At 41.7% G+C, this 27,780-nt stretch overlaps 1 protein-coding gene and 1 long non-coding RNA gene across 5 annotated transcripts in view; one reads left to right on the top strand and one right to left on the bottom strand.

Moving 5' to 3' along the window:
* The window catches only part of tanc2a (tetratricopeptide repeat, ankyrin repeat and coiled-coil containing 2a), a 127,455-nt gene that overhangs the window by 39,196 nt on the left and 60,479 nt on the right, over positions 1-27,780 (bottom strand). For 2 of the 3 annotated variants that reach the window (XM_083524267.1, XM_083524268.1), the window contains one exon: positions 5,899-6,081. In XM_083524267.1, coding sequence (XP_083380393.1) covers positions 5,899-6,081 — 183 coding nt within the window. Of the gene's footprint in view, positions 1-5,898; positions 6,082-18,656; positions 19,154-27,780 lie in introns of those variants that run through there. The other variant, XM_083524269.1, reaches the window with a different exon arrangement.
* LOC310717001 lies at positions 478-3,128 on the top strand. 2 transcript variants are annotated; one of them, XR_014530707.1, is made up of 3 exons: positions 478-2,441; positions 2,496-2,631; positions 2,662-3,128. It is a non-coding gene; the product is annotated as an uncharacterized lncRNA (long non-coding RNA). The 2 variants fall into 2 exon arrangements; XR_014530706.1 differs by having other exon boundaries at positions 2,537-3,128.

The following is a 27,780-nucleotide window of genomic DNA, read 5'->3' as shown; positions in this document are numbered from 1 at the left end:
GAGATCCAAAAATGAAAATGTCAGTGTCTTCCTCGGGTCCATTTAAAACATTTTGAAATAACTCTGGACTGAGGGTCTGATTAAAATGGAGATTAGTAAAAAAAAAAAAAAAACAACTTAATGCTCAGAGGTGGAACCAGGCCAAGCATGCTTTCACATCTATTAGTACAGAAAGCTGATGTGTTCTACACCAGTCCAGTCTGTACTCTTCTGAGAAGGTTCTGATCCACTACTAAATAAGTTCTAATGAGAAAGAGATGCAACGTTTGATTTGTAAACAGAGCCAGAACTGTAGAACTGCTGCAGAAATGCCACATGTTCTCCAGAGATCTGGATCTATTATGGAGATTTCCTTTTGTAATGATTTATTTAGATTCAGCTTGTGATTTTTACACCAGTCTGATTTCTACATCAAATATTCTGTCATCTTTTTTCTTATTTATTTTTGGTTCGTTTGAGTCTGAAAGCAAACTGCACAGCAAACGAATCAAAAGAGTCAATCTCACGGTGATTCTTCAAAGATTCATAAATCCCAGAATGAGATGATCCATGTTTCAAAAATCACACCAAATAATACCCGATGTTGAACCAGTCATAAAAAGCAAGATCCAGACTAAAATCGTTTCTGATCTGATACTTCTGAAAAACTACACGCCATGCAAAAGTATTGGGACACCTGCCTTTTCCACCCATGGTTGGTGGTTCTTCTCCAAACTGTTACCACGAACTTGGAGTCACACAATTGTACAGGACGTCTTTGGATGCGGCAAAATGATCTTTTCCCTGAACTTGTGAGAACTAGGAGACCCAAAACTGTTCCAGCATGACACAAAAGCCAGCTCCATGAAGATCTGGTTTTCTTGGGTTGGAGTGGAAGATCTCCTGAACATGAATGAATGAAAGTGAAAGCTGACTGCACCCTAGAAGCCTCTTCACCTCACCTACATCAGTACCTGACTTTACTAACACATTCTTGTGTTCAAAATCTCCACAAAATCTTGCAGAACATCTAAGAAGAATGGAGCTCATTATAACAGTGAATGGAGACTCAATGTGGCATGAGATGCACAAATACCAATCCACAAATTTTTGTCCATATAATGTGTTGTGATTAGTATTTAATGAGCAGATGAAGTCACATGAAAGACGAGTAAACGTGAGAGCATGGAGAGCTGCGGTTCTTCTACAAGTATGGAACGCTGCGTACAGGCAGGAATGCGAATGCGAGCTCATGGCTGTATTTAGATCCTTCACACTTAATGGTTGCAGCTTGGTGTATGAATGTAAAAAGAATTTAGGGCATGTTATTTTGGCCAAAAAAAAAAGATCCAACTCCTTCAGAAGATTCCTCAGCCAAAGCCCTGAAGCATTTACGGTTTTCCATGTGGACATTTTTAGAGGGCGATTTTTCCTTTATTTTAGTGATCAACCACAGAGGAACAAAACAGCAGAAAACACAAGGTTTCCAGTTTCCATTAGAGTTTAGTAGAAAATATGAATCGTTTATTTAAATGGAAATATGTACGCCAGAATAATTTCAATACTGTTAATCAGAAGCAATGTGTGTGTGTGTGTGTGTGTGTGTGTGTGTGTGTGTGTGTGTGTGTGTGTGTGTGTGTGTGTGTGTGGTGACCTGGGAAAACCCTTAAAATGTGTTTCTTTTTTGGCACAAACTGAAGTTGTGGCTTCAGTTTTCTTTTCTTTTTTTTTACATCAGGACTTGTGGCTAGCCATCTTCAGTGTGAGGAGATCACACACAGCTTCAGATGTTTTCAGACAGACTCACTTCATCCAACATTGTGGGGTTTTTCTGACCCACTCTGGTCACCTGCCAGTTCTCTTCCACCACTCAGTTCTCAGAGAGGGTCGGAAGTGGTATCTAAATGGTTAATATGTCTGACTTCTGTTCAGAAGGTTGAGAATTTTGATCCCAGCACCACCAGGATTTCACCACTGGGCCTTTGAGCTGATCTGAAACCCTAAACTGCTCAGGTAAAATAAAATACAAAACAGTTCTCATCTGCCCTTAAATGCTGTAAAAAAGCCAGCAGAGGGGGACAGAAAGGAATTATGTTTTACTTTCATCACAGACAGACAGACAGACAGACAGACAGACAGACAGACAGACAGACATTAATCCCAAATGGAAATTTTAAGAAAATAACTCCACAAATTCAGAAACACACACATACACACACACTTTATAAGTGAAATCATGTACTGAGGACTCCGGTAATGACCGGTCCTGTCTGGAAAATGTCTGGACACTGCGAGTCATCCTAGGTGTGTGAGACAGCTGTGTAAGACATGTTTGTGAGACAGGTAAGTGAGAGGTGTGTGAGAAAGGTAAATGAGACAGGTAAATGTGAGACAGGTGTGTGAGACAGGTGTGTAAGATCGGTAAATGAGACAGGTAAATGTGAGACAGGTGTGTAAGACAGGTGTAAGACAGGTAAATGTGAGACAGTTGTGTAAGACAGGTAAATGTGGGACAGTTGTGTAAGACAGGTAAATGTGAGACAGGCGTGTAAGACAGGTGTGTAAGACCGGTAAATGAAAGACAGGTGTGTAAGACAGGTGTGTAAGACCAGTAAATGAGACAGGTAAATGTGAGACAGGTGTGTAAGACCGGTAAATGAGAGACAGGCAAATGTGAGACAGGTGTGTAAGACCGGTAAATGAGACAGGTAAATGTGAGACAGGTGTGTAAGACAGGTGTAAGACAGGTAAATGTGAGACAGTTGTGTAAGACAGGTAAATGTGAGACCAGTGTGTGATTCAGTTATCCGATGTCTCAGGTGTAACGTGCGATGACACACTAAAGGAAACCCTCGTTATCCCGAGCAGCAGGACAGATGGCGCTACAGACACAAATCCAATCTGACTACATGAAGACTCTATATGTCTATATGTATATGTCACCCAAATGAGGATGAGGTTCTGCTTTTGAGTCTGGTTCCTCTCAGGGTTTCATCCTCATAACAAAAGGAAGTTTTTCCTTCACCACAGTCTCCATGGTGCACATCAGGGATAAACACACATCATTCACCTTCACTGTTAAATTCTGTAAAGCTGCTTTGAGACAATGTGTGTTGTGAAAAGCGCAATAGAAATAAACTTCACTTGACTGTGACGTGCGCTTATATAAAACCTCCTCCTACATCACAGGGTTTCCACCGGGAAGACGCTCTGCCCACACCTCCACACCTCCACACCTTCACACCTCCACCACTACATCACACGCTTCAGCATGTAGCTTACAAATGCTTCAGGATAACACAGAGAAGGAGCACGACTAAGAAATGTTCTACTTACATCCATGCTCGAGAAGCTTCCTGTGAAATACGGAATGATAAAGAAACAGGATATGACATCACAGCAGAGCACCTGAGCAGCCTCCCTCAGCGACTCGGAGCACCTGATCTCTCACACACACACACACACACACACACACACACACACACACACACACACACGTTCCTGCTGTCCTGACTGCCACACACACACACACACACACACACACACACACACACACACACACGTTCCTGCTGTCCTGACTGCCACACACACACACACACACACACACACACACACACACACACACACACACACACACACACACACACACACACAGCCCGAGGATGTACAGAATAAAACAGTTTGTGCTCAGGATAAGTGGGGAAAAGAAAGATGGAGAGAGAAAGAGAGAGAGAGAGAGAGAGTCGTGGTGGGACAGGAAGTAAAGCTGAATCGTGTCTCCAATTAAGTCCCACCTTTCCGTCTTCCAGCTGCCTTAAGTCCTAGAGGATTTTTACAGCCAAGAAAAAAAAAAAACGAAGAAGGCAGGAGCGAGAGAGCGAGGGAGGGGGAAAAACTAGTGCGTAGGTAAGTGTAACAGCAAAAGGAAGAGAAAGCTAGAAAGAAAGAAAGAAAGAAAGAAAGAAAGAAAGAAAGAAAGAAAGAAAGAAAGAAAGAAAGAAAGAGAGAAAGAAAGAGAGATGAAAGAAAAGTAAAAAAAAGACAAATGGAAAGACAAAAGAAGAGAAAGAGATACAATAAAGGAACGAGAGAGAGAGAGAGAGAGAGAGAGAGAGAGAGAGAGAGAAGGATGCTGTGTATAAGCTCTACATGTCAGATGCTTGGGTTGCCATGGAAACATTTAGCTGTAGTTATCAGTTACACCTACACTTTACTGGACCGGAGTCCGTCTGGTGTTGTGTAAAAGTATTGGCTCTGCCCCATCCGGTGTAACGTCACCTTCACTGAGCCCAGATTATTATCAGACCAAACTGTAGGATTAGGAGTCGAGAATGAACCTATTCTATCTGACCCAACACTCCTCTTTCTCCTCCTCTTCCTCCTCCTCTTCTTCCCCCTCCTACTCTTCCTCACGCAGCAACACTTTCCAGAAAAGAAAAAGAAGTGCTGAGATTTGCGCTGCATGTTAAGAGCTCATGACTAATACATCTGTGAGCTTCACTCACGCTTTTAGAGAGCAGTGCGAAGTCTCCAGCTCGTGAAGGTGTTAAAACCGTTGCTGAGAGTGTGTGTGAGTGTGAGTGTGTGTGTGTGTGTGTGTGTCAGAAGTTAGACTCCACACTCACACACAGGCTTAAAGTAACACACATTTGGAGGATTAAAGTAAAAGCACCTGCCATGATGCTGGAAAGATCTGAAAGGTTTGAAGTCAAATCTCAAAGCAGCTGAAGCAGTTCTCTGTGGATCTGACCAATCACAAGCCTTGCGGAGTGACCGCGGAAGGAGAGAAACAAATGAAAAAAATATATAGTAGAGAAGAAAAAAAAAAAGATAGAAAGAATTCAGAGCTGTAAGAGCGCATCCTTGTGGCCATTTAGAAAAGTGCAGCTCTCAGGATGAAGCCTTAGATATTTTACTATATTTTACAATTAAGCTGTTGCTTTAACCAATCAGATTGTGAGTTTCTGACTCCGAGGCCGTCTAGCAGGCGAACAATAACGTCTGCATTTTCTCATCCTTTGATTGGACGGTCAGAGAGTACGCTAGTCCGAGCTCACAACCCCGCATCTGTAGCAAACTGCACAATCTCAAATACGTACGTGTAGATTTATTAGCTGTTTTTTTATTCCACAACGACTGACAGAGGAGAAGAAATCGATTTGTTTGCAGAACATTTACAAGACGGACTTAAAAAAAAAAAGCTGGACATCGTCAAGGAAAGTATTAAATACTTTTGCGTTTTCTTTCCTGTAAAATTTGCACAAAAACACACAATTCGCCTTCATTTAAAATCCCCAGGAAAACCACAACGCGCTGAAGAAACGCAGGAAACCCCGGGGTGATGTGACGAGGTGAATATCGATGCTTCTGCTGGAGATGATGTGTGTGGAGGTGCAGTTGTGGCTCCAGTGAAATGAGACGTGTTGAATTGTGTTCATTGGGTTTCTTGCTTTAGTGTTGTTTATTCTCACTATTTGAGATCCTGTGTGTGATGCAGCTCTGATCTACTACACGTCTCTATAATTCTGATGTTCCTACAGATGTGGCGTCATAATGAAGCTAATAAGAGGTGGTACCAGGCCTAGCGATAAAATGCACAGCCTGGTACTGGTTAAAGCAAATATAAATCTCTGTTTGCTTTATAAAATATACAAAGATACAAAGGGAATGATGTGCATTAGGCTGATATTTTCTTGATTAAACAGTGCACTATCAAAAAAAAGTCTAAATCAATAAGTACAAGGAGCCAAAACTAATGAAAATATAGCACAGAAATATAACAAAGATCAGACTTACAGAAGCCAATTGAGAAAATGAAATCAAAAGAAAAAGAAATGAAATAAATTAGTACTGTGTGTGTGTGTGTGTGTGTGTGTGTGTGTGTGTGTGTGTGTGTGTGTGTGTGTGTGTGTTAGTTACCCGGGAGTCTCTTGAGCGGCTGGAGTCTCATGCTGAGGGCCTGGTGTGAGAGGAGCGGTGAGGATGGCAGAGAGCGAGAAACTCCCTCCATGATGCGGATGTGCTGCATTCCCTCAGTCACCGGGAGAGGAGGAACACCATAATCACCCTCAAACACACACTCACTGTCGCCTGGGGCTCCACCTACACACACATAAACACACACATTAACCTATGACTAATATCTATTTAATGTAGAACAACAATAGAAAGAATAAGAGAAGGAAAAGGAGGAGGCGTGGTCTCTGTATCTGAGTGTTATAAAAAAAGGGGGAGGTGTGGCCTCCATATCTGAGTATTATTAAAAAGTAGGAGGTGTGGCCTCTGTATCTGAGTATCATTATAAAGAAAGAGGCGTGGCTTACGTATCTGTGAGTATTAATGAAAAAGGAGGAAATGTGAATTTAGAAGAAGGAGGCGTGGCCTCTATACCTGTCAGAATTCATAGAGGAGAAGGAGGCGTGGCCTCTGTAAATGTTAGTCATCATAATAAAAACTTTGCACATGATGTACATAATTAGGTCACGTTCTGGTAGAAATAAGTGTGTGTGAGTTTGTGTGTGTGTGTGTGTGTGTGTGTGTGTGTGTGTGTTTTTCAGAGTGTGAAACTGTGTTGACGTCAAAGACATTTCTGTGCCCTTTCCTCTATCTCAGGTCCTTTCCTTCCTTCTACACTACCCTTTTCTTTTTACACTCCCTCTCTGTCACACACACACACACACACACACACACACACACACACACACACACACACACACACACACTCAGCAGGATCTGGTGTGATGGACGAAGGGTCAGTGTCTCACAGCTACTGCAGTTGCACTGCGTCATGTGATGGCGTCAGACAGGAAGTGGTCGTGTTGCTAGCGTTCGGCCGGCCAGCAACAGATGGCAGCAGCGGGAGGAGAGTAAATAGAGAAAATCATGAATGGAGTGGTACATTTACACAAACACACACACACACACACACACACACACACACACACACACACACACACACACACACTTTTCCAAACATAAAGATTCTTCATAAAAACAAACATCTAGGAATCTTTCTCGAGCTCAACACTGAGCTTAGCACAGTACAGCCAGCTACACAAACTCACCATGCTAGCATCACCTGGAAGATTTTAAATCTATGCTACTATGCTAGCAACAATCTTAGCTTGTGTGACATAAGTGTGCAGATTGTGGTATCTATGCCTGGCTGCCATTCACATTCACACCATCAAACTAACAAAGCTGGTTTTCAAACCTCAAAAGTAGAAGTTTATGTTGTGGAGCTTCAGTCAAAACTAGAAAATTTGGCAGTGATTTTTTTTTTACACAAACTTAACATTCGACTCTCGTGTTCATTATACAGTCACACTGCCAGCTGCTTGGATTCTGGCCAAGACCAGGTCTGGTAAACGTATTTCTCCAGTTTTGGAGTCATTGCATTGGGATTTATTTAAAAATTCTCACCACATGGTATGGAGTTTCATTACTTGTCACCTCTGCTCCTCTGATTCTGGACTTTTAGTTGTTCCTCCTACCGTTTATGTTCTATGGGTGATCAGGCTTTTTCTTCTTGTGCACCAAAACTGTGGAATTCTCTCCCGTTCGAGATTAGACCGGAGAAATCTTTCAGTGTTTTTAAATCTGCTCTAACTTTTTCAGGATGGCTTTCAGCTGATTTTTTGGTATTTGTTGGGGTGTATCTATGATGGTTATTATTATTATTATTATCATTATTATTATTATTATTATTTAATTTTTTGTTCCATATTTGCTATTTTTATTCTTTTTCTTTTTTTCCCCTTTTTTTTTTTTATTTGATTTATCTTTTATTTAAAAAAAAACAATTTCAACTGGAAGCTTCTGTCATCAAAGCAAATTACCTGTAAGTACAAACCAACTTAGCAATAAAGTTCTTTCTGATTTCCGATTCATATTTCTGAAAGTGCTTTTGTAACGTTTAATAGTTACACGTTAAATGAAATAAATGTTCACTGTTTAAAGTTTCTAGAAACAAAATTTAATTGAATTAAATATGGCAGATTTTAAAACATGCCTTATTACAAAATGAAACATTCAAGATCCGTCTCGCATCTTAGCCTTCGTTCTAAACGCTGTACCTTGTCAGTCCATGCTAGCTACATTTAAAATCATTGTCAGCAATAACAATTGTGGCGTGTCAGCAGATTCCAGATCTATGCTTACATTCAGGAGATTTCAGGTCCCTGCTGGACTTGGTTGATTTTTATGGTATGGTAGAGTACACGTAACATACAGAACATCAGCAGAGAGCTATCTGAACCTTTTTTGCAGCACTATCATACAGTATTGTCTCTCTATAATATCCTGCAGTCCTGTTTTTATAGTGTGGGTGTGAGATGAGATGATTTCTAAAGCTGTCAAAAAGGGAGAACCTCCCAACGCAGGAGAAGCGTATGGACTAAATCTCAGCATCAGATCAAAGTCACACACTCTAATGGTGATCATGTTCCTCAAATTCCCACTTCCTCATCCAAACTGTAAAAGAGATGTGTTCTTGGAAAGATGAAGCTCCTGCTCAAGATCCGAAAAGAGCTTTAGATATGGACTGAAAGTGTAAGAAGCTTGGAGATGTATCCAGAGGCTCTATTTCCACACAATCTACTGCCTACTGTTCTAATGGAAATGTGTGGTCTTGATTTGAGAGAAAAAAAAAAAATCAATGAACCCATAATGCCATAGAATGCTGATACGCACCAAGAGGGAAGGCGGAGATAATCCAAGGAGGCCATGTAGAAGCTGCTAGGATAATCAAAACGATGCGATTCCCCCGTTATGATGCAGTGAGATCCGATTTCCATTCCATTCAATAAATATAATACGATGCGCTGAAATTCAATACGGTATAAAGAGTCTTTGTTTCAGACAGACGGCAAATCATCAATTTACCTAAATACCTTCTGACTTCCACCTCATGACTCTTTCACACACACGCCTCTGTAGAGCAAAAAACGAAATAAAACCAGATGTTCTTCTCCTGTTGTGTCTGCAGGAAGTCACAGCTCTGCCTCTGCCATGTTAATCTGTATTCTATGTGACTCTCAGGACACGCCTCGGTCTCCGTAGTGTTGTAACACTACGGAGCAGCAGCGGTGCTGAGAGAACGCGCTCGAGAAAATGAGGAGAAATCGATCTAGATGTCGAATATTTTATTGCTCACTTAATAATAAAAGTAAAAACGTCAATAATAAAGTTATAGCGCATCCACTAATAATTATGTCAATGCAAAGTTTTTTTTTACTGAGCAAATATGTTCAAGACACTCCTCATACCATTGGAAGTTTCCAGAAGCTTGGAAGAAACACAGCTCTTGTCTTGCTAAGCTAGGGTATCACTGTGAAGTAAAGAAATCATCACAAAAAGTACCCAGATTATAGAAGTAGAACAAAGGGCAGCATTAGGGGGCTTCATATCAAATGTTCCTCAGTGTACGATGTTTTTCAGAGCTTAGCTTATCTACATTTTAGACCATCCATGCTTGTTTTTTGGGATGGTGTTGTGGTATTGCAGTAGGAAATGTGATAGAACCTGAAAGTTTTCCAAGTAACTTCTCTTTAACAGTAAAAAACCTTTTTCTCATCAATTCCCTCAATACGTTTCTCATTATAATGACCAAAAATGTCAGGAAGTGAATTCTAGAAAATCTTAGAACCATGTGAGAAGTAATAAGTAGGGAACTCTGCATGTGTAACAGCATCAGTGGCATATGTCCTACCTCCAGGCTCTCTCCTGTACATGGCAGCGGCCCAATCAGGTCACAAAAAAAAGGCCATGTCTGTCTTGGCCTGCACGAGTGGTCAGAGTGGAGAAGATGTTCACCATTAATGGTCTAGATCATGTTGTTAAACTGTTCTAGGTTCTAGATCAAGATCCTTCTTATAAACTCCATACACATTTTTTTTCACTGAGAAAGTTCTAGACATATGGAGAGCCGGGTTGAGTCAATATTGTGCTTCGGGTTTGGATGATTGGGATCGCCAAAATGCAGCCGGATTGAATGTATCACTGAAGTTTCTAGAATTTTCTTGAACAAAAGCATCACAGACTACATAATACGAGATCATGAAATCAAATCTTATAAAATAATGGCATCATGAAGTCACCTAATGACACCGAGTCCAGTTCTTGTGGGGTACGAGGATGCTCCAGCTCTCATGTTCTTCCTAAAGAACTTTGCATCTTCTACAACCTGCTATGCTATAGACGTCTATGTGTGTAATGCCGCTATGGAAGCCATCATTTATCAAGAAACCTGGAATTTACAGAACCGTTAACCTTTGGTGAAGATCAAAACCACAAATCCGCCGGCTTTGACGTGCTCCTGCAGGCTCCGCCGAGCAGCGAGACACGAGACGCACCTTTTAGATACCTTCACGGTCCAGACTGTGCATTTACTCAAACTCCTGCTCTCTCATTCATGTGTGGCTTTGAGTAATAAGGTCAGTCTTAACCCAGAAGCACCGCTGATTGAGTTTCTCATCGCTTCAGGCACCTGAATCTGGCCAAGAAGCCTCAAGGTCGCCTGCAATAGAATCGTCTGTCAGTCATGCGGATCAGACGAATAGAGGAGGTCACGCCAGAACAAACTAACAATAGTCCATCATGGGGAATCGATAAGAGCGCACGCGGCTGTCGCTCGGGTTTAAATGAAGCAGTCGGGCAGGAGACTGGAAATGAATCTGTGTAACAGAATCCGCTATGAAGCGCGACCGTGACGTCCCGCTGAATGATCTCCTGCGACGTCGCATTAAACATCAACTTCTGAGGCATTTTGTACAGCATCATCTGCTGTATGTGCACTCATTTTCTCTTGTCCACCTGAATATACAGGTCGCCTATATGAACTGTGGTTCATCCGTTGCACTGCACAAAGTATTGACACCCCTTTACGCACAACTATTTAAAAGAATGGAGCAGCATAGCTGACGTTACCACTGAGCAAAAAGTATTGCGATTTGAGTTCCTTTTTTTACATTGAAGCAAAGACGTCGTTAGCGTTGGATTCTGGGTAGGAGCTGTAAAGGTGATAATGCAGTAAAAATATAATGATGCTACAAGAGTCTCACCAGAACGATTTGTTATAGTGGCAGTCTCAGTGGCAGCTCAATGTATAGGATGTGGGACTTCTAAATGGAAGCTCATGGGTTCAAATGGGTTCACCACCAAGCCACCACCACTGGGCCCTTAACTCTCAGTTGCTCAGCTGAGCAATTGAGAGTTAAGAAAGTTAAGGGCCCAGTGGGGGAGGCTTGGTGGTGAACCCATTTGAACCCATGCTCTTCTAATTCCCTCTACATTTTCTGGGAAGATGTTCTGATAGATTTTGTACTGTACTTGTGGACATCAGACACAACAATGTTAGTGAAGTCAGGCACTGATGTAGGTGAGAAGGTGGGAAGGCCTGAAGTGCTGTCAGTGTTCACATTCATCTCAAAAGGTGTTCAGTAGGGTTTAGAGCTCTAAAGCAGGTAACTTAAGATCTTCCTCTCCAAACCATGCAAACTGTATCTTCATGGAGTTCACTTTGTGCACAGGGGCATTGTTATACAGGTTTTCAGTTTCCAAGTTCAAGTGAACGCAAAATGTTATTAAACCGCATCCAAAGATGATGATACAATTGTGTGCCTCCAGCTTTGTGGTAACAGTTTCGAGAAGAACCACATATCCCAGGTAGGTTCATGTGTCCCAATACTATCATCCATATAGTGTTAAAAAATATATATAAATAAACATTTGATATACACACACACACACACACACTGTATAACAAATACACACTGTATAACAGATAAAGGCATCTGGATAAACGCATCTCCCAAATGGTGTAAATGTAAATGTTAGCACAACCCTAATGAATAAATCTGCCGGAATCTATCAGCGATATCAGTTTAATCCCTGTTCAGTACAACTAGCTGCTATCTGGTGCATGAACACATTTAGCATTTTTGATCATTTTGAATTAATACTGACGCCACCATGTCTGAGAGCTTTATTAAAAGTTAATGATACGAAGCCAGTTTCGAAAGTTTTCTCTGCGTACGTCACTTTAGAGCAGGAGCACAGGCGAGCAGTAAGAGGCCGAGGATCTGTCTGCGCCATCTAGAAACGTGATCCCTGGGCATAGTCGGCGAATGATCAATAATTAAGCATTTCTGCTGTTCATGCCTTGAATTAATGGGAGCGGAGGGCTGCAGATGCACTCAGCTAATGATCTCTACATCTCTATCCCTTTTTTGTAATGTTCTCATTCTCGGGCTTTCCATTTTACAGTACAGGGTCGGGACGGCACCATGATTCTACATGGTACGGCCCGGAGACGACTACTGAAGCGGGAGTCATGTGACTGCTCCAGTATGTCTGCTAAGTACAAGCTGTAGAGCTCTATAGTTTGACAGTAAACAGTACAACTGGTGTGTATAGAGGTGTAAGGTGTGCTAGAGTAATATGCAGGGGTGTACAGGGTGTACTGATATACTACCAAACAATATAGCAAACATACCGAACAATATACCAAACAGTATTATCCAATAACAGAGAAGTGTAAAAGTCCTCATTTACATAATATACAGGTACTATTATACACCTATAATAGTATGTATAGCTGTAGAAAACTCTAGAAACAAATCTGATGGTTTCATTGGATTATTCAAAGGTATTATTTAAAAAAATTATAATAATCATACCAATAGTTTTTCCGGGTTGCGTTATACAGTACAAGAGCAGCCTCTAGAGGCAAATCACTGGTGCCATGTGCTGTTTATTGGAAATGTCTTTTTATTGACTTCCATAAACCTCCTCCTTGGTCTTTCTCTTCTTCTTCTCCCTGGTGGCTCTATCCTCAGCATTCTCCTACCGATATACCCCATGTCCCTCCTCTGCCCATATCTAAACCATCTCAATCTCGCCTCCCTCACCTTGTCTCCAAAACGTTCTACATGCTCTGTCCCTCTAATTATCTGATTTCTAATCCTGTCCATCGTCGTCACTCCCAACGAAAAACTCAACATCTTCAGCTCTGCTACCTCCAGCTCCACCTCCTGTCTTTTACTCAATTTTATATTTATTAATATAGAATCCTCTTTATTTCCTTCAGCACATTTTCATGATTCAGTAAAGTTTTTTTTATTCAGAACACTACATTGAAGCTATATAGGTATCTATAATAATATACAGAGGACTATACAGTATATTACTGCAATATGACATACAATTAATGTATATTGTACTATAGCATTACACAGAAGAGAGAAGTGTATAGTTTAAAAGTAGTACTCATTCAAGATAAATGCATTGGCAAAACAAAAAATTGGCATACTACAGCACAAAAGCTGCACATGGGACCCTCTTGGATGTTTCAACATGACAATGATCCAAAGCACAAGGCCAGCTTGATCCGCCAATGGCTATAGCAGAAAAAAGTTCTGGACCTCGATATCATTGAGCCACTTTGGGGAGATCTCAAATGTGCTTTTTGTGCTAAACAACCAAATAACTCACAGGAACTGGAGTCTTTTTGCCAAGAAGAATAAGCAGCTATACCACCTGAGAGAATTAAAGGTATGTGTGAATGTATATATATATATATATCCTGAACACAACAACAGGCAAGTGCTCCGAACACAACAGCCAGGTGGGTGCTGAATGGACAGCGCCATTTCAGCACCCGTATTGTGGAAAGCTGCGGCGCACATGGCAGAGGGGCTTCACCCTCATTGAGAAGACTGAAGAGTATAAAAGGAGCCACAAGGGTGGACAGGTTGGAGAATGCCTGGGGATTACTGTATTTACAATTCTGGTAGATGCCAAACTGCATTTTGTTACTGTATACCTGTACTTTGGAATGACAAAGTTCTACAGTGAGGAAAAGAAGTATTTGAACACGCTGCTATTTTGCAAGTTCTCCCACTTAGAAATCATGGAGGGGTCTGAAATTGTCATCATAGGTGCATGTCCACTGTGAGAGACATAATCTAAAAAAAAAGATCCAGAAATCACAATGTATGATTTTTTAACTATTTATTTGTATGATACAGCTGCAAATAAGTATTTGAACACCTGAGAAAGTCAATGTTAATATTTGGTACAGTAGCCTTTGTTTGCAATTACAGAGGTCAAACGTTTCCTGTAGTTTTTCACCAGGTTTGCACACACAGCAGAAGGGATTTTGGCCCACTCCTCCACACAGATCTTCTCTAGATCAGTCAGGTTTCTGGCCTGTCGCTGAGAAACACGGAGTTTAAGCTCCCTCCAAAGATTCTCTATTAGGTTTAGGTCTGGAGACTGGCTAGGCCACGCCAGAACCTTGATATGCTTCTTACAGAGCCACTCCTTGGTTATCCTGGCTGTGTGCTTCGGGTCATTGTCATGTTGGAAGACCCAGCCTTGACCCATCTTCAATGCTCTAACTGAGGGAAGGAGGTTGTTCCCCAAAATCTCGCAATACATTGCCCAGGTCATCCTCTCCTTAATACAGTGCAGTCGCCCTGTCCCATGTGCAGAAAAACACCCCCAAAGCATGATGCTACCACCCCCATGCTTCACAGTAGGGATGGTGTTCTTGGGATGGTACTCATCATTCTTCTTCCTCCAAACACGTTTAGTGGAATTATGACCCAAAAGTTCTATTTTGGTCTCATCTGACCACATGACTTTCTCCCATGACTCCTCTGGATCATCCAAATAATCATTGGCAAACTTAAGACGTGCCTGGACATGTGCTGGTTTAAGCAGGGGAACCTTCCGTGCCATGCATGATTTCAAACCATGACGTCTTAGTGTATTACCAACAGTAACCTTGGAAACGGTGGTCCCAGCTCTTTTCAGGTCATTGACCAGCTCCTCCCGTGTAGTTCTGGGCTGATTTCTCACCTTCCTTAGGATCATTGAGACCCCACGAGGTGAGATCTTGCATGGATCCCCAGTCCGAGGGAGATTGACAGTCATGTTTAGCTTCTTCCATTTTCTAATGATTGCTCCAACAGTGGACCTTTTTTCACCAAGCTGCTTGGCAATTTCCCCGTAGCCCTTTCCAGCCTTGTGGAGGTGTACAATTTTGTCTCTAGTGTCTTTGGACAGCTCTTTGGTCTTGGCCATGTTAGTAGTTGGATTCTTACTGATTGTATGGGGTGGACAGGTGTCTTTATGCAGCTAACAACCTCAAACAGGTGCATCTAATTTAGGATAATAAATGTAGTGGAGGTGGACATTTTAAATGCAGACTAACAGGTCTTTGAGGGTCAGAATTCTAGCTGATAGACAGGTGTTCAAATACTTATTTGCAGCTGTATCATACAAATAAATAGTTTAAAAATCATATATTGTGATTTCTGGATTTTTTTTTAGATTATGTCTCTCACAGTGGACATGCACCTACGATGACAATTTCAGACCCTCCATGATTTCTGAGTGGGAGAACTTGCAAAATAGCAGGGTGTTCAAATACTTGTTTTCCTCACTGTATCCATCTAAGACTGTCTGTCTGTCTGTCTGTCTGTCTGATACACAGAAGAGTATATAGTATTGCAGTAGTAAACGAGGGTAAACAGGGTACTGAAGCACTACATAAAAGCAATATAAATGTCAATATTCATAAACATACAATCAAACAGTATAGAACTGGAGTTCTACATACAATGAATGTACACGGTATTACATAGTTACATATAAGTATTTAAGATCCTGAGGCACACAGTACTCCAATAGCACCCAGCTATACACATATTATACTAAAATACTTTAACACAGGTATATAAAGTACTATCATAGTACCTAATATACAGAACTATACTATATATTAAGGCATATAATACACTATATACAATAGTACTGTATACTATACTATATATACAATATTCCAAGAGAATAAACAGTGTGTTATAGTATTATATTAATGTAGAGGTTCCCGTGTTATTCTGGAGTATAATAGAACGCTGTATTATAGGTGTGTGTCGTTTCTCTCGGTCAGGTGTGTAAAAAGCCTCCGAGCCTCATTTATCCCTGAGGGACCTGACGTTCGAGGCACCTCGACATGATAAATCTTCTGCTAAGACCTCGTCAGCAGAACGTGACCGAGCCGACGTCTGCGAGAGAGGAGGGGTGAGGGAGGGGGTGAGGGAGGGGGCGAGGGAGGGAATGATGAACGCTGGGACCATCACACACACCTTTTAGTCGGATCAACAATATTGTTGGAATGTGTGGTCTGTGCTACACCCACCTGTCTGTTATATAGAAATGTTATTAGATTTCATTGGCATTATCGTATACCCTGCGCCTGTCAATCTCAGGAAAGTGGGTGGGGCCTCTGGGTGTTCTTCTATAATTGTTTTCCGATACGTCCTGGTAATTAAAAATAAAAATCTAAAGTCTCATGTCATAAATTCCTAAAAATCTTGCTTCCTGCTTGCAAGTTCATTGTACAGCATATACACAACTATTCAAGCCATACATAGCATTTTCCTATAAGGGCATAATATCACATTGAATATCACATCATTTTTTATTTATTAATATCATATGTGTCATATTTTGTACTCAACCCTCAATCCTGTTATAAGATTTAACTGTGGCATAATTCCTTTTGGTTTTGCTAATTAATACGCCATATTTGCATGAATATACAATTATTATTATTTATTAAATTTTTTAATACAATTATTGAAGAAACAGTTTTCTGAATTAAGAATGAACTGCATCTGATTTATTACGGTTTCCGTTGTTGTGGTGTCTCGGGTTCACGGTTCACGAAAAGTGATGTTCGTTTATGCAAATGAGGCTCCGTTGCATTATATATGCATACATTTGCATAATTATAGATTTAAACAGAAATCTACTTTTTGGATGACTTTTATTAGAAAGAAAAAAGTCATTTTACTCTGCATATTAAAGGAGAGAAGCTTTACTGACAACTCATGAGAGAGGGGGTGGTGCACACACACACGCACACACACACACACACACACACGCACGCACGCGCACGCACGCACGCACGCACGCACGCACGCACGCACACACACACACACCGACCTGAACCCACTCCACTATCTCTTTAGCTCTATCTCTCCGCCGAGACCAAAAAGTGGGCGAGAAATGCTGACAGGGAGGGATGAGTGTGTGTGTGTGTGTGTGTGTGTGTGTGTGTGTGTGTGTGTGTATATAAAACTACTGGGTGTGTGACACTCGGAGTATGTATGTGTGTGTGTGTGTGTGTGTGTGTGTATGTGTGTGTGTGTGTGAGCATGTTTGTTCACTCATATTTGTGTACATGTGTGTTAACTTTGCGTGAGCAGGCAGCTGACTGTGAGTGGGAGCTTATTGGGTGCTAGAATGTGTGTGTGTGAGTGTGTGTGTGTGTGTGTGTGTTCATTTCTCATCAGGGTTTGAATGTTTTTTAAAGCCACAGAGCTTTTAGATCCTCATTAATAAGCTGCTGGATCAAGTAAAGTGACTCACTAGCAATAAAGTGCCAACACCAACTAACACACACACACACACACACACACACACACACACACACACACACACACACACACACACACACACACACCAGTAAAATCAGACATATTTCTAATCATCTAATTATTTAAGTTCATTAGTAAGGTGGGTGTGGCCTCATGCTAATGAGCACACTTGACTGAGAGCAGTGTAGTGACGATCTCAGGCTGCTACATCAGTTTGTTTCCGTATGTGAGTTTCTTTGATGTGTGAGTTCTGATTCACTCACTCACTTACTCACCCACTCACCCACTCACTCACTCACTCACCCACTCACTCACCCACTCACCCACCCACTGACTCACCCACTTACCCACTCACTCACTCACTCACTTACTCACCCACTCACTCACTCACTCACCCACTCACTCACCCACTCACCCACCCACTGACTCACCCACTTACCCACTCACTCACTCACTCACCCACTCACTCACTTACCCACTCACTCATTTACTCACTCACTCACTCACTCACTCACTCACTCACTCACTTATTCATTCATTTACTTTCTCACTCACTCGCTCACTAACTCGTTAATTTACTCACTCACTTTCTGATCTCATTTACTCACTTATTTACTCACTCATTTATTCATTAATTCGTTCATTTACTTATTCACTTATTTACTCACTCACTCACTTATTCATTTAATTAATTCACTCTCACTCACTCACTCACTCACTCACTCACTCACTCACTCACTCACTCACTCACTCATTTACTCACTCTCACTTTCTCGTGCATTCACTCATTCACTTTCTTACTAATTTTCTCACTCATTCACTCACTTTTTCATTTATTCACTTTCTCACTCATTTACTCACTCACATTCATCACTCTCTCCCTCTTTCACTCTCTCCCTCACTCCTTATCCTTTTCTCATTTCCGTTCCTCCCCAGTTTGCGTTCCATCACTCAGTTTTATATCTCTCTTTCACTCACTAGTTATCTTTCTCTCCGTAGTTCAGCATTCACTCACAATAATAAAATCTGACAGCAGATAAACAATTTTCCTCAATCAAAACCTGCACACAGGTTAAATGAAATCACGTTAGGCCACACCCACTACATTTTCTACACTGAAAGCCCCGCCCCTTCCTGTAATCCCTCAGATCATCACTCGGTGTGATGCTGGTGTTATTCTGCGCCCGAGTAAAATCAGAGTAACGCTGCTAAGGGTTCCAGACTCACCTCTGTGTGCTGACGGTGCGAGTGCGCCAGGCCGAGTGACGGCACCATGACTGACAGTGAGAAGAACGCGAGAAGGTCCAAGCGGAGGAACTGACAAAGAACCACGCAGCACTGAAGCGAGTGAGCGTGTGTGTGTGTGTCCTCACTGCAGTGTCGATGAAGACTGCCAGATAGCAGCGCATGCACCAACCACACACACACACACACACACACACACACACACACACACACACACACACAGAGTCCTTTCTGGCTCTTTTGCAGGAGTGAAGCAGACAGACGCAGCCCTCCTTCCACTTGTTCTCTCCAACACGATAACAGCTATTCAACTGTCTCTCCTTTTCTCTTTCGTTCCCTCCCTCATCCCTCGCTCCCTACGCACAACCTCGTAACCTGTCCTGCATGCGATCCGCCCACTTCCCTCTGATTCAGCTACACAAAGACCGAGAGAGGGGAGAACACAGTGTTTCAGGATACAACGTGTCAACACCAGCAAACACACACACACACACACACACACACACACACACACACACACACACACACACACACACACACACAAAAACATTAAAAAGCGCAGGGCCATGCTTTCACAATAACTGCTTCTCGTTTTAAATGATGACACAGCAGGAAAAACAGAGCAGTGTGTCGTTTGGCTCTGCTCAAAAAACTGCAGCAGAACTGAGGAATTCATATTTATTTACTCAAATTCACACACACACACACACACACACACACACACACACACACACACACACACACACAGGGGGTTAAGTGATCTGCTCTCCCACACCTACCTGTCACTGCAGTCAAGTAGTAGTGGATCCCGCCCGAGAAAGAAAGAAAGAAAGAAAGAAAGAAAGAAAGAAAGAAAGAAAGAAAGAAAGAAAGAAAGAAAGAAAGAAAGTGCCTCTGGAGAACAGAGGGCTAAGGGCCTTGCTTAAGGGCCCAACACTGGCAGTTTGACTGTGCAAAGGCCTAAACTCCAACCTTCCAATCAGTAACCCAATGCTTTAACCGTTTAACAGTATCTTTCCATTTGACCTTGCTATGACCTTGAAAATTTTCACTACACCTCTTTATACTCCTCCTGAATAAACCCCTGAAATCCTCACCAAGAGATAAAGAGGAATCTTCAACCTTATCTAAAATTACTTACATTGATCTCATTCATACAACTGAGCAGCTCTGGGGTCTCTGGGGTCTTGCTCATGGTCCCAGCATTCATGACCTTTATATATACTGTATAAAGACCAATGTCATAACAACTGAGCAACAACCTCCCTGTGTTTAAACTCAGGGCTCTGGAATATGGAAGCTTCTACCAGAGATACAACATCTCAACTGGATCTGTAGAGATTCTGAAAGACACAGGAGGTTCTAAAGATCACCCCTCAGCTTCCCACTCGGCTCAGACGCTCTCACCACCATCTGTGACTTCGTGATCCGGCTTTGAATGAAAGGCGTCTGAGGCACAGACAGTTGAGGGAGATAACGATAAGCTTTTCAAATAATAGAAACAAAAAGAGGGGTCTGGTCTCGAGGGAAAAAATGTGTCCTGCAGCTCAGGTCTGTGCTCTCTGAACGGACCGGAGTTCCTGACCTTGCTTTCGTCAGCAAGGGCAAAAAGGGCAAAACCTAGTGAAGGGTGAAGGGTATTGGATTGAGGCTACTCCTGTATGGATTAAAGGATTAAACAACAATAAAGGATGTTAATGATGAAAGGCCATAAGACTAAAAAGTCGTCTAGACCCCTAAAAGGGAGTCCCGTCTATGAACATGACAAAAAAAAGTGTCTCGTATCTGCAGGTAAACCATCAACAATCTACCATCAAGAAACCTGCTTCCTGATTCCAAGAATTTCATGATGAGGAGTATTCTGCATTCAGCTCTTTGTATGAGGGAAAGTTTGCATAGCTTCTTTTTGGGTTCTCCATTGTAACATGGATCCTCATGTAACCTCTTACCCCATGAACCTTTCCAATCCACAACCTAAGTATTACAAGACATACATTTGATTCAATCCTCTTCAGTACCACTGGTTCTACTGGTCAAGGATTTGGTTGAGAGCAACAGGGTAGTTTCTAGCCTTTTTGAGACCCTAGACAAGATTCCGATTGTTACCCCCCTCCCATGGCTCTGCCCTTCAACCACAATGCTCCACCCCCCACACTATACAAATCATTCGCATCCAGCCATAAAAAAGGTTAAATACATATTGCAAAATTGCCTGAATTCAAATTAGTAAACATTGACTGTATCTTAAACTTCAGCAGAAATACGATGCTGCAGAGCAAGCTCTAAAACACTACACCTAATGCAATCTGGAGGTCTTCCAGTTCTTCACAAAGTACCAGAGACATATTCAAAATGAGAGGTTATTTAGAGTCATCAATCCACAGGAAACCCATAAAGAAGTGAGAAAACCAAAATAAAACTTCACACAGACAGAAAAAAGAAAAATGTTCAGGATTCAACCAAGAACCCTGGAGCATTGAGAAAGCAATGCTAGCTGCCCTCACACTGAAAGAGCTTAGATAAAAATCTAACATCTCACAGGTTCTAGCAAATAAGAATAAAATAACGTAGAAGACTTTTACATGCACTGGGGTCTTCAGCACCTCTGCTGTGGCTCCCTGCAGCCTTGACAAAATGACGTAAAAAAAAAATCCGTGACTAGCGGATATTAAGGACCCTGCTCGTGTAAGCTAACTATCTTAAAAGCTTACAATTTCGAATAAAAACAGCGAATTTTGTTAAGAAGTCACCAGCTGAAGATTTTTAAAGAACATTTTAGAATGGTGTGAAAAGCGTCATATGGCAGATAAAATCTCCACTCAACAACAGTCGCTAGTTTTTCAGGTGGAAATCCGTTCACAGACCCAGACTGGATAAAAGAATCGTTCAAATATCCAAGCATCTATTTCACGACGCTACTCTCCGGTTGCCAGGTGACACTCCCACGACTTGAGAGGGACGAGAAACCTGGGGTTGCACAACCAGGCAACTATCTTACATCTGCATAAAACAACAAAATGTGTTACATCCATTTAAAGCTCAAATATGGTTTGCGGCTCTAGGCAAATTTTATTTGTTGGGGGAGGGGTCTAAATGGCTGTTTTGGTCGCAAAGGTTGTAGAGCAATTTTATTTTATTGCTCTCAATATTACTTTATATTGGGTCTAATGTAAGTTCCCAATTTTAGCAAGAACCTCATTGGTTGAATTTACAATGATGTCATCCTATTTCAAATGTACACTATAGTAAAATATAATAAAACACATATCGGTTAGCTTATCACCTATGCACTGATTCCCTTGTCCTTTTTTTTCCTGACCAGAGATGTGGGGGACCCGGAAAATTCTGGGAGCAACAGGAATACTTTGACTTGACCTTGACTTGACCTGTTTATCTCAATTGCGAAATCGAAACGCTTTCTACGGTGTTTTAATCCCAGACAAACCAGTGCACTAGTCAGCTAAACAGCTAGCAGGGTGAGTTTTGATACTATCGTGTAAACAAACTTAATTCTATCAGAACTGGCACTTTGCCAATGAGATCATGGTACCTCCTATCCCCTTCACGACCCAGGACAAAGACAGCAGAAAATCCTGGAATAAGATCCTCAGTGTTGGGATAAAGAGGAATCTAACTGTGGAAAACAAAACATGGTGATAGCAGTGAATGCATGAAGCAGCTCACTTTCATGACTTTCTGGATCACAGCCCCTGAAAAAAAGAAAACAAAAAACATTCTGGGGTTTCATTTCACTTTTAGGACTGTTATTGGATTTGGCTTTTGTGGTGAAGCACAACAGGAGCACTTAAATCTCAGTGGCAGCTAGAAACGTCCCAGGATACACTAATCTGCCTGGCTGATAGGTGCGTATTATATTCACGCAACCGCATTTATCCCCGAGGCAGATCTGTCTACAGGTGAAGAATTCATTTAGAGGCTTGGCTTTTAAAAAAAGACCTGCAAACACAGAGTTCATCTGCCCGACCACTTTCATTACCTTTATTTTTACACACTTTTCCTTGTATTGTTATTTACCTTCCTTGTTCACTGGCTGAAAAAAGGGTTTCACCTGGGACTTTATCAGGGAGATACTACAGGTTTTATTTGGTGATACTCGATTAATCAACCAGTACAGTATTGATTTATGAAATTGTGCTAAATTAAACAAATATCAATATAGAAATTATGGAAATAAATAAAATTATATAAATAACCAATCATAAATTATAATTCATAAATAATCTCTTGTGTAAAAACAAACAGCATGTGATGTCAGCGATTCACCTCTAGAGGCCGCTCCCGTAACAGCGAAAGTTTTCGACTGCTTCAGCAACCGACGCAACCCAGAAAAACTATCAGTTTTTTCCAGCAATCGACTATCGGTGTCGATTGACCTCTAGTTAAGACCCTTGTGGTGGTCAGAAGGTTAGTGATCAGAAGGTCAGGGAATTCAAGCCCTGGTTTTGCCAAGCTGCCATTCTTGGGGCCCTTGAGAAAGGCCCTTAACTCTCTGTGCTCCAAGGAGATGTATGTGTGCTGGTATATACAAAGAAAGAGTTTCCCTGTGCTGTAATGTTCATGTGACACCATTTTGTTTTTAACTATCCAAAGAAACCATAAGGAACTACTAAATTTCTGACACAGGTTAGAATATCACCTTAAACTCAGTAGTTCTAGTCACTGATACAAGGAATGCAGGTAAGCAAACCAGGCTTTTAAGGCTCTGGGTTACTAATCAGAAGGTTGTGGATCTAAGCCCACCACTGCCAAACTGCCAATGTTGAGCCCTTGAGCAAGACTTGGAACTCTTTTTGCTCCAGGGGGAGCTGTATCAGGGCTGACCCTGCATTCTGACCGCAGCTTCCATACATCACTTGAATCAGGATCAGCACAGAATTTGTGCTGTAATGTTTGAAATCATTGTGGGCCAGCGAGCTGCCCCGTGAGGAGAATCTGAAATCTGATTGGTTAAAGAAACAGAGCTGTTTATTAAGGAGACTGTGGTAAAAGTCCAGCAGTACTGATTCTGAAGGCTCTGGGCAGATTAGATTCACATGGCAGCACATAGAGGATGAAATCTGATCTGACAAAAAATCCATCCACATACACGTACTGAAGCAGTGCAGCCGAGAGAAACACTACGACATGAAGAGAAGAAACTGTTGGGAATAAATTAATACGATTTCATGAAACAAATATTAGAATTTAGGTTGTAAATTTGGGTCGGTGCTTCTGATAGTGTTTAGACCAGCAGAGAAGACTTTACTGACCCTCACCCCCCACCGCTGGTATTTCCAGGTTGAACAGATGTAAAAAGCGTTTCTCTGGATAAATGTGTATTTGAGTGTATAATGTGTTCGAATTTCCATCAATATATTAATTCTATTTAAATGAAATCGCTTTTTTCTGCTCAAATCTTACACATATGGTGAGTTTAATATGTTGCATACATTATTATTGAACTCAAATAAAATCCTACCATGTGAACATTACGGAATGAGTCATCACGTTAATTCGGTAATGCCGAATCGATACACAATCCAAGATTTGAACATCAAAATCCGTCTCCGGGAAAGTCGGAAAGCGCCGGAAAGCCGATACGGTCCAGCTCAGTGTCTTACATAAGCAGTGGCACTGCGTCTGATTATTGCATTCGCCGTTAAGCCTGACAGAAGCGCTGAAACTCAGCGAGAGAAAAGCCTCTCATTAGCAGTCTTCGGCTCGTCCTCGTCCTCGTCCAGCGGAAAACCCTGAGCACAGAAAGCTGGATTATTCACACTAATACAGAGACGGAAGAGGACACGACCTTCGCTCAGGTAGTGCACTGCACTGGCTTTTAAAGAAAATCTGTTTAAAATATCTGCGACAATGGACTCCAGGATGTCAGTCGCCCAAAACACTTGTACAACGAAGGCTTTTAAAAACGATGACGCATTTTTAGTTTAAAAAAGCCGTAACGTAAATAAACGGCAGGGTCGAATCGTCTTTTTTCCCCGTTTTTGCTCATGCGCAGCACAGAGACGTCAGCGCTTTCAGACGTTTCAGTGTGGTTGAGCAGCTTTTGGAATACAATTGAAAACGAAAGTGTTTTAGAGGGAAATGTCGTTATCTGATTTATCCCGATTAGTGCAGATGTAGCCCAAGTCTCCAGTGAACAAACTGTTGCTATAGCAACTCATCAGGATGCACTTTAGAAAATCTATCAACACTTCTGTCCAACCGCATTCCAAAATTCAGCAGTCTTGTGGTATACAGGGATTTACTGCGCCTCGGAGGTACGATAAAAATCTTCCCTAAAACAATCCTGTGTTGTCGAGGTCTACACAAAACCGTTTGAACGTACTGAGAAGAAAAACATCCAGTCTTTAGTTTCCTTAGTTTGTAGCCTCTTTAAATGATTTTTCTTGATGGCCCACAGGGGGCAGCACCTCAGAGCTGAGTGTTTTTCATTTACAGCTTGCTGTAAATATATTTCTCAGACAGCTCTGGCAAAACGAATGACAGGCTGCCTACAGAGATCGGCCAAATTCCTCACACAAGCCATGCAGGTCTGCAGGCGAGCCATCGATCGGTTGTGGGAGCGTGTGCTTTCCGACACCGAGCCCAATTCCTGCTGCACGCTCAGCAACTTGCTCGCTAGCTGATTTAATTTACGATCAGCGCGTTATTGCGAGTGAGAGCGCGGGCGAGCCGTGTCCGTGTCTGGGGAGGAGCTGAGAAAAAATCAGCCACTAGATTAGAAGACCGTTTGGTTAGATCCTGAAAGCTCGTGGGAGTCGAACATTCCCAGAAAAACAGGACCCCTATGCAAAACAGACAACTGCAGGAACGCACGAGGAAGCTGGGAAAGGAACAAAAGTGCACAGTGATGTTACTGTTACCGTGAGTTTGATATCCGGACGGGTTTTATACAATGCAGCTATGCAGATCTGGTCCATCACCAGCCTTTCATTTTCTTGATCTAGAAGTTAATAGAATATCTCACTGTGCAAACTCCTCTGTCCTGAAGCTGTCGGAAAACTAAGTTTTAACAGCGTTACTGTTACATAAGGACTCAGACTCGTTATTAAGACGCTCTGTATGAAGTCTCAGACTCATAAGGACTCAAACTTGTTATAAAGAATCAGACTGATAAAGACTCAGACTAGGTATTCAGACTCATGTTTGGGAAAACTCAGGTTTAGTATAAACACTAAAACTTGGTACGAAGACTCAGACTCGGTATTAGGACTCAGACTCGGTATTGACTCAATAAAAACGCAGACTAATTATTGAAAACTCAAACTTGTTATGAAAACTCGCATTCTTGACTTGTTAAGACTTGGTATGTGGACTTGGTATGAAGACTCCACTTCTTTATGAAGACTCAGAACTCATTAGGAAGACTGTGGCATTTAATCGCAGGAAAATATAATTTATGTAAAACAGATGAACAAAGAAACCAACCCTGAAAAAGGAACAAAAGTTGAAGATTTTGAAAACTTTACACAACATCCTTAAGAGAGAAATGAGATAAAGAGGCCATGAACCGAGTCTGGGCATCTGGTCTAGCGTCTGTTACTGTAGTACCCCCCCCCCCCCCCCCCCTCCACCTGGCTTCACCTCCAGCACCACATCCATCAGCTCCTCCAGCACCTCCACCTGGTGGGGGCTGATCTGATCTCCTGTTCCCCAGCAGCCGTGCAGTTTTAGTAAAGCGTGCACACTCGGTCTCTTTGGGACTCTGTTAAACCCAGACAGCAGTTTAAATGGGAACAGACGCTCTGCCAACATCTTCTCCAGCCAGACACATGGCCCGCAGTCTCTGTCTGAACTTGATAAAGTGTTCAGAGTGGCATCTTCAGGACCACCACGGAGCATTACACTGATCACGGTTCCTCAGGCAGCAGTTTCACTAATTATCTTCTGAAAATGTAATCGTTCCAATGTATTTATCAAAAAGAAAAACTGAATCTTTCTGTAATAATATATTTTTACTGAATCAACAGAAAAATGACCAACATGCAGAGACGATGTTCGTACTGATGATGATGAGCTGAGAGTAACGATGAGGAGGAAAGCTGTAGGGACGTGAGGACATAGCGTGATTATATTGAACCATCATCGTGAATAAACCTGGGATCTGCTATGAATATAGTGTTCAAAAAGAGTCTGACTTGTTATAACCACCAGGCAACTAGATAAAGGCTGAGATTCTCAAATGACTCAATATAAAAACTTGCTATTAACTCATTATGAATTATGAATGCTAATGCTCATTATAAACCCTGATACTTGTTACGAACACAGAATTGTTATGTATACTGAGACTTGTTACAAACAGTGAGACTCGTTATGAACACTGAGACTCGTTATGAACACTGAGACTCGTTATGAACACTGAGACTCGTTATGAACACTGAGACTCTTTATAAACACTAAGACTCTTTATAAACACTGGGACTCGTTATGAACACTGAGACTCGTTATGAACACTGAGACTCCTTATGAACACTGAGACTCCTTATGAACACTGAGACTCGTTATGAACACTGAGACTCGTTATGAACACTGAGACTCGTTATGAACACTGAGACTCTTTATAAACACTAAGACTCTTTATAAACACTAAGACTCTTTATAAACACTGGGACTCGTTATAAACACTGGGACTCGTTATGAACACTGAGACTCGTTATGAACACTGAGACTCGTTATGAACACTGAGACTCGTTATGAACACTGAGACTCCTTATGAACACTGAGACTCCTTATGAACACTGAGACTCCTTATGAACACTGAGACTCGTTATGAACACTGGGACTCGTTATGAACACTTAGACTCGTTATGAACACTTAGACTCGTTATGAACACTGAGACTCGTTATGAACACTGAGACTCCTTATGAACACTGAGACTCCTTATGAACACTGAGACTCCTTATGAACACTGAGACTCCTTATGAACACTGAGACTCGTTATGAACACTGGGACTCGTTATGAACACTGGGACTCGTTATGAACACTTAGACTCGTTATGAACACTGAGACTCCTTATGAACACTGAGACTCCTTATGAACACTGAGACTCGTTATGAACACTGAGACTCTTTATGAACACTGAG

The sequence above is a fragment of the Silurus aristotelis genome, assembly GCF_946808225.1.
Source record: "Silurus aristotelis genome assembly, chromosome: 21".
NCBI classification, from domain to species: domain Eukaryota; kingdom Metazoa; phylum Chordata; class Actinopteri; order Siluriformes; family Siluridae; genus Silurus; species Silurus aristotelis.
The sequence above is the reverse complement of the archived record's forward strand: the minus strand, read 5'-3'. Positions and strand labels throughout refer to the sequence as shown.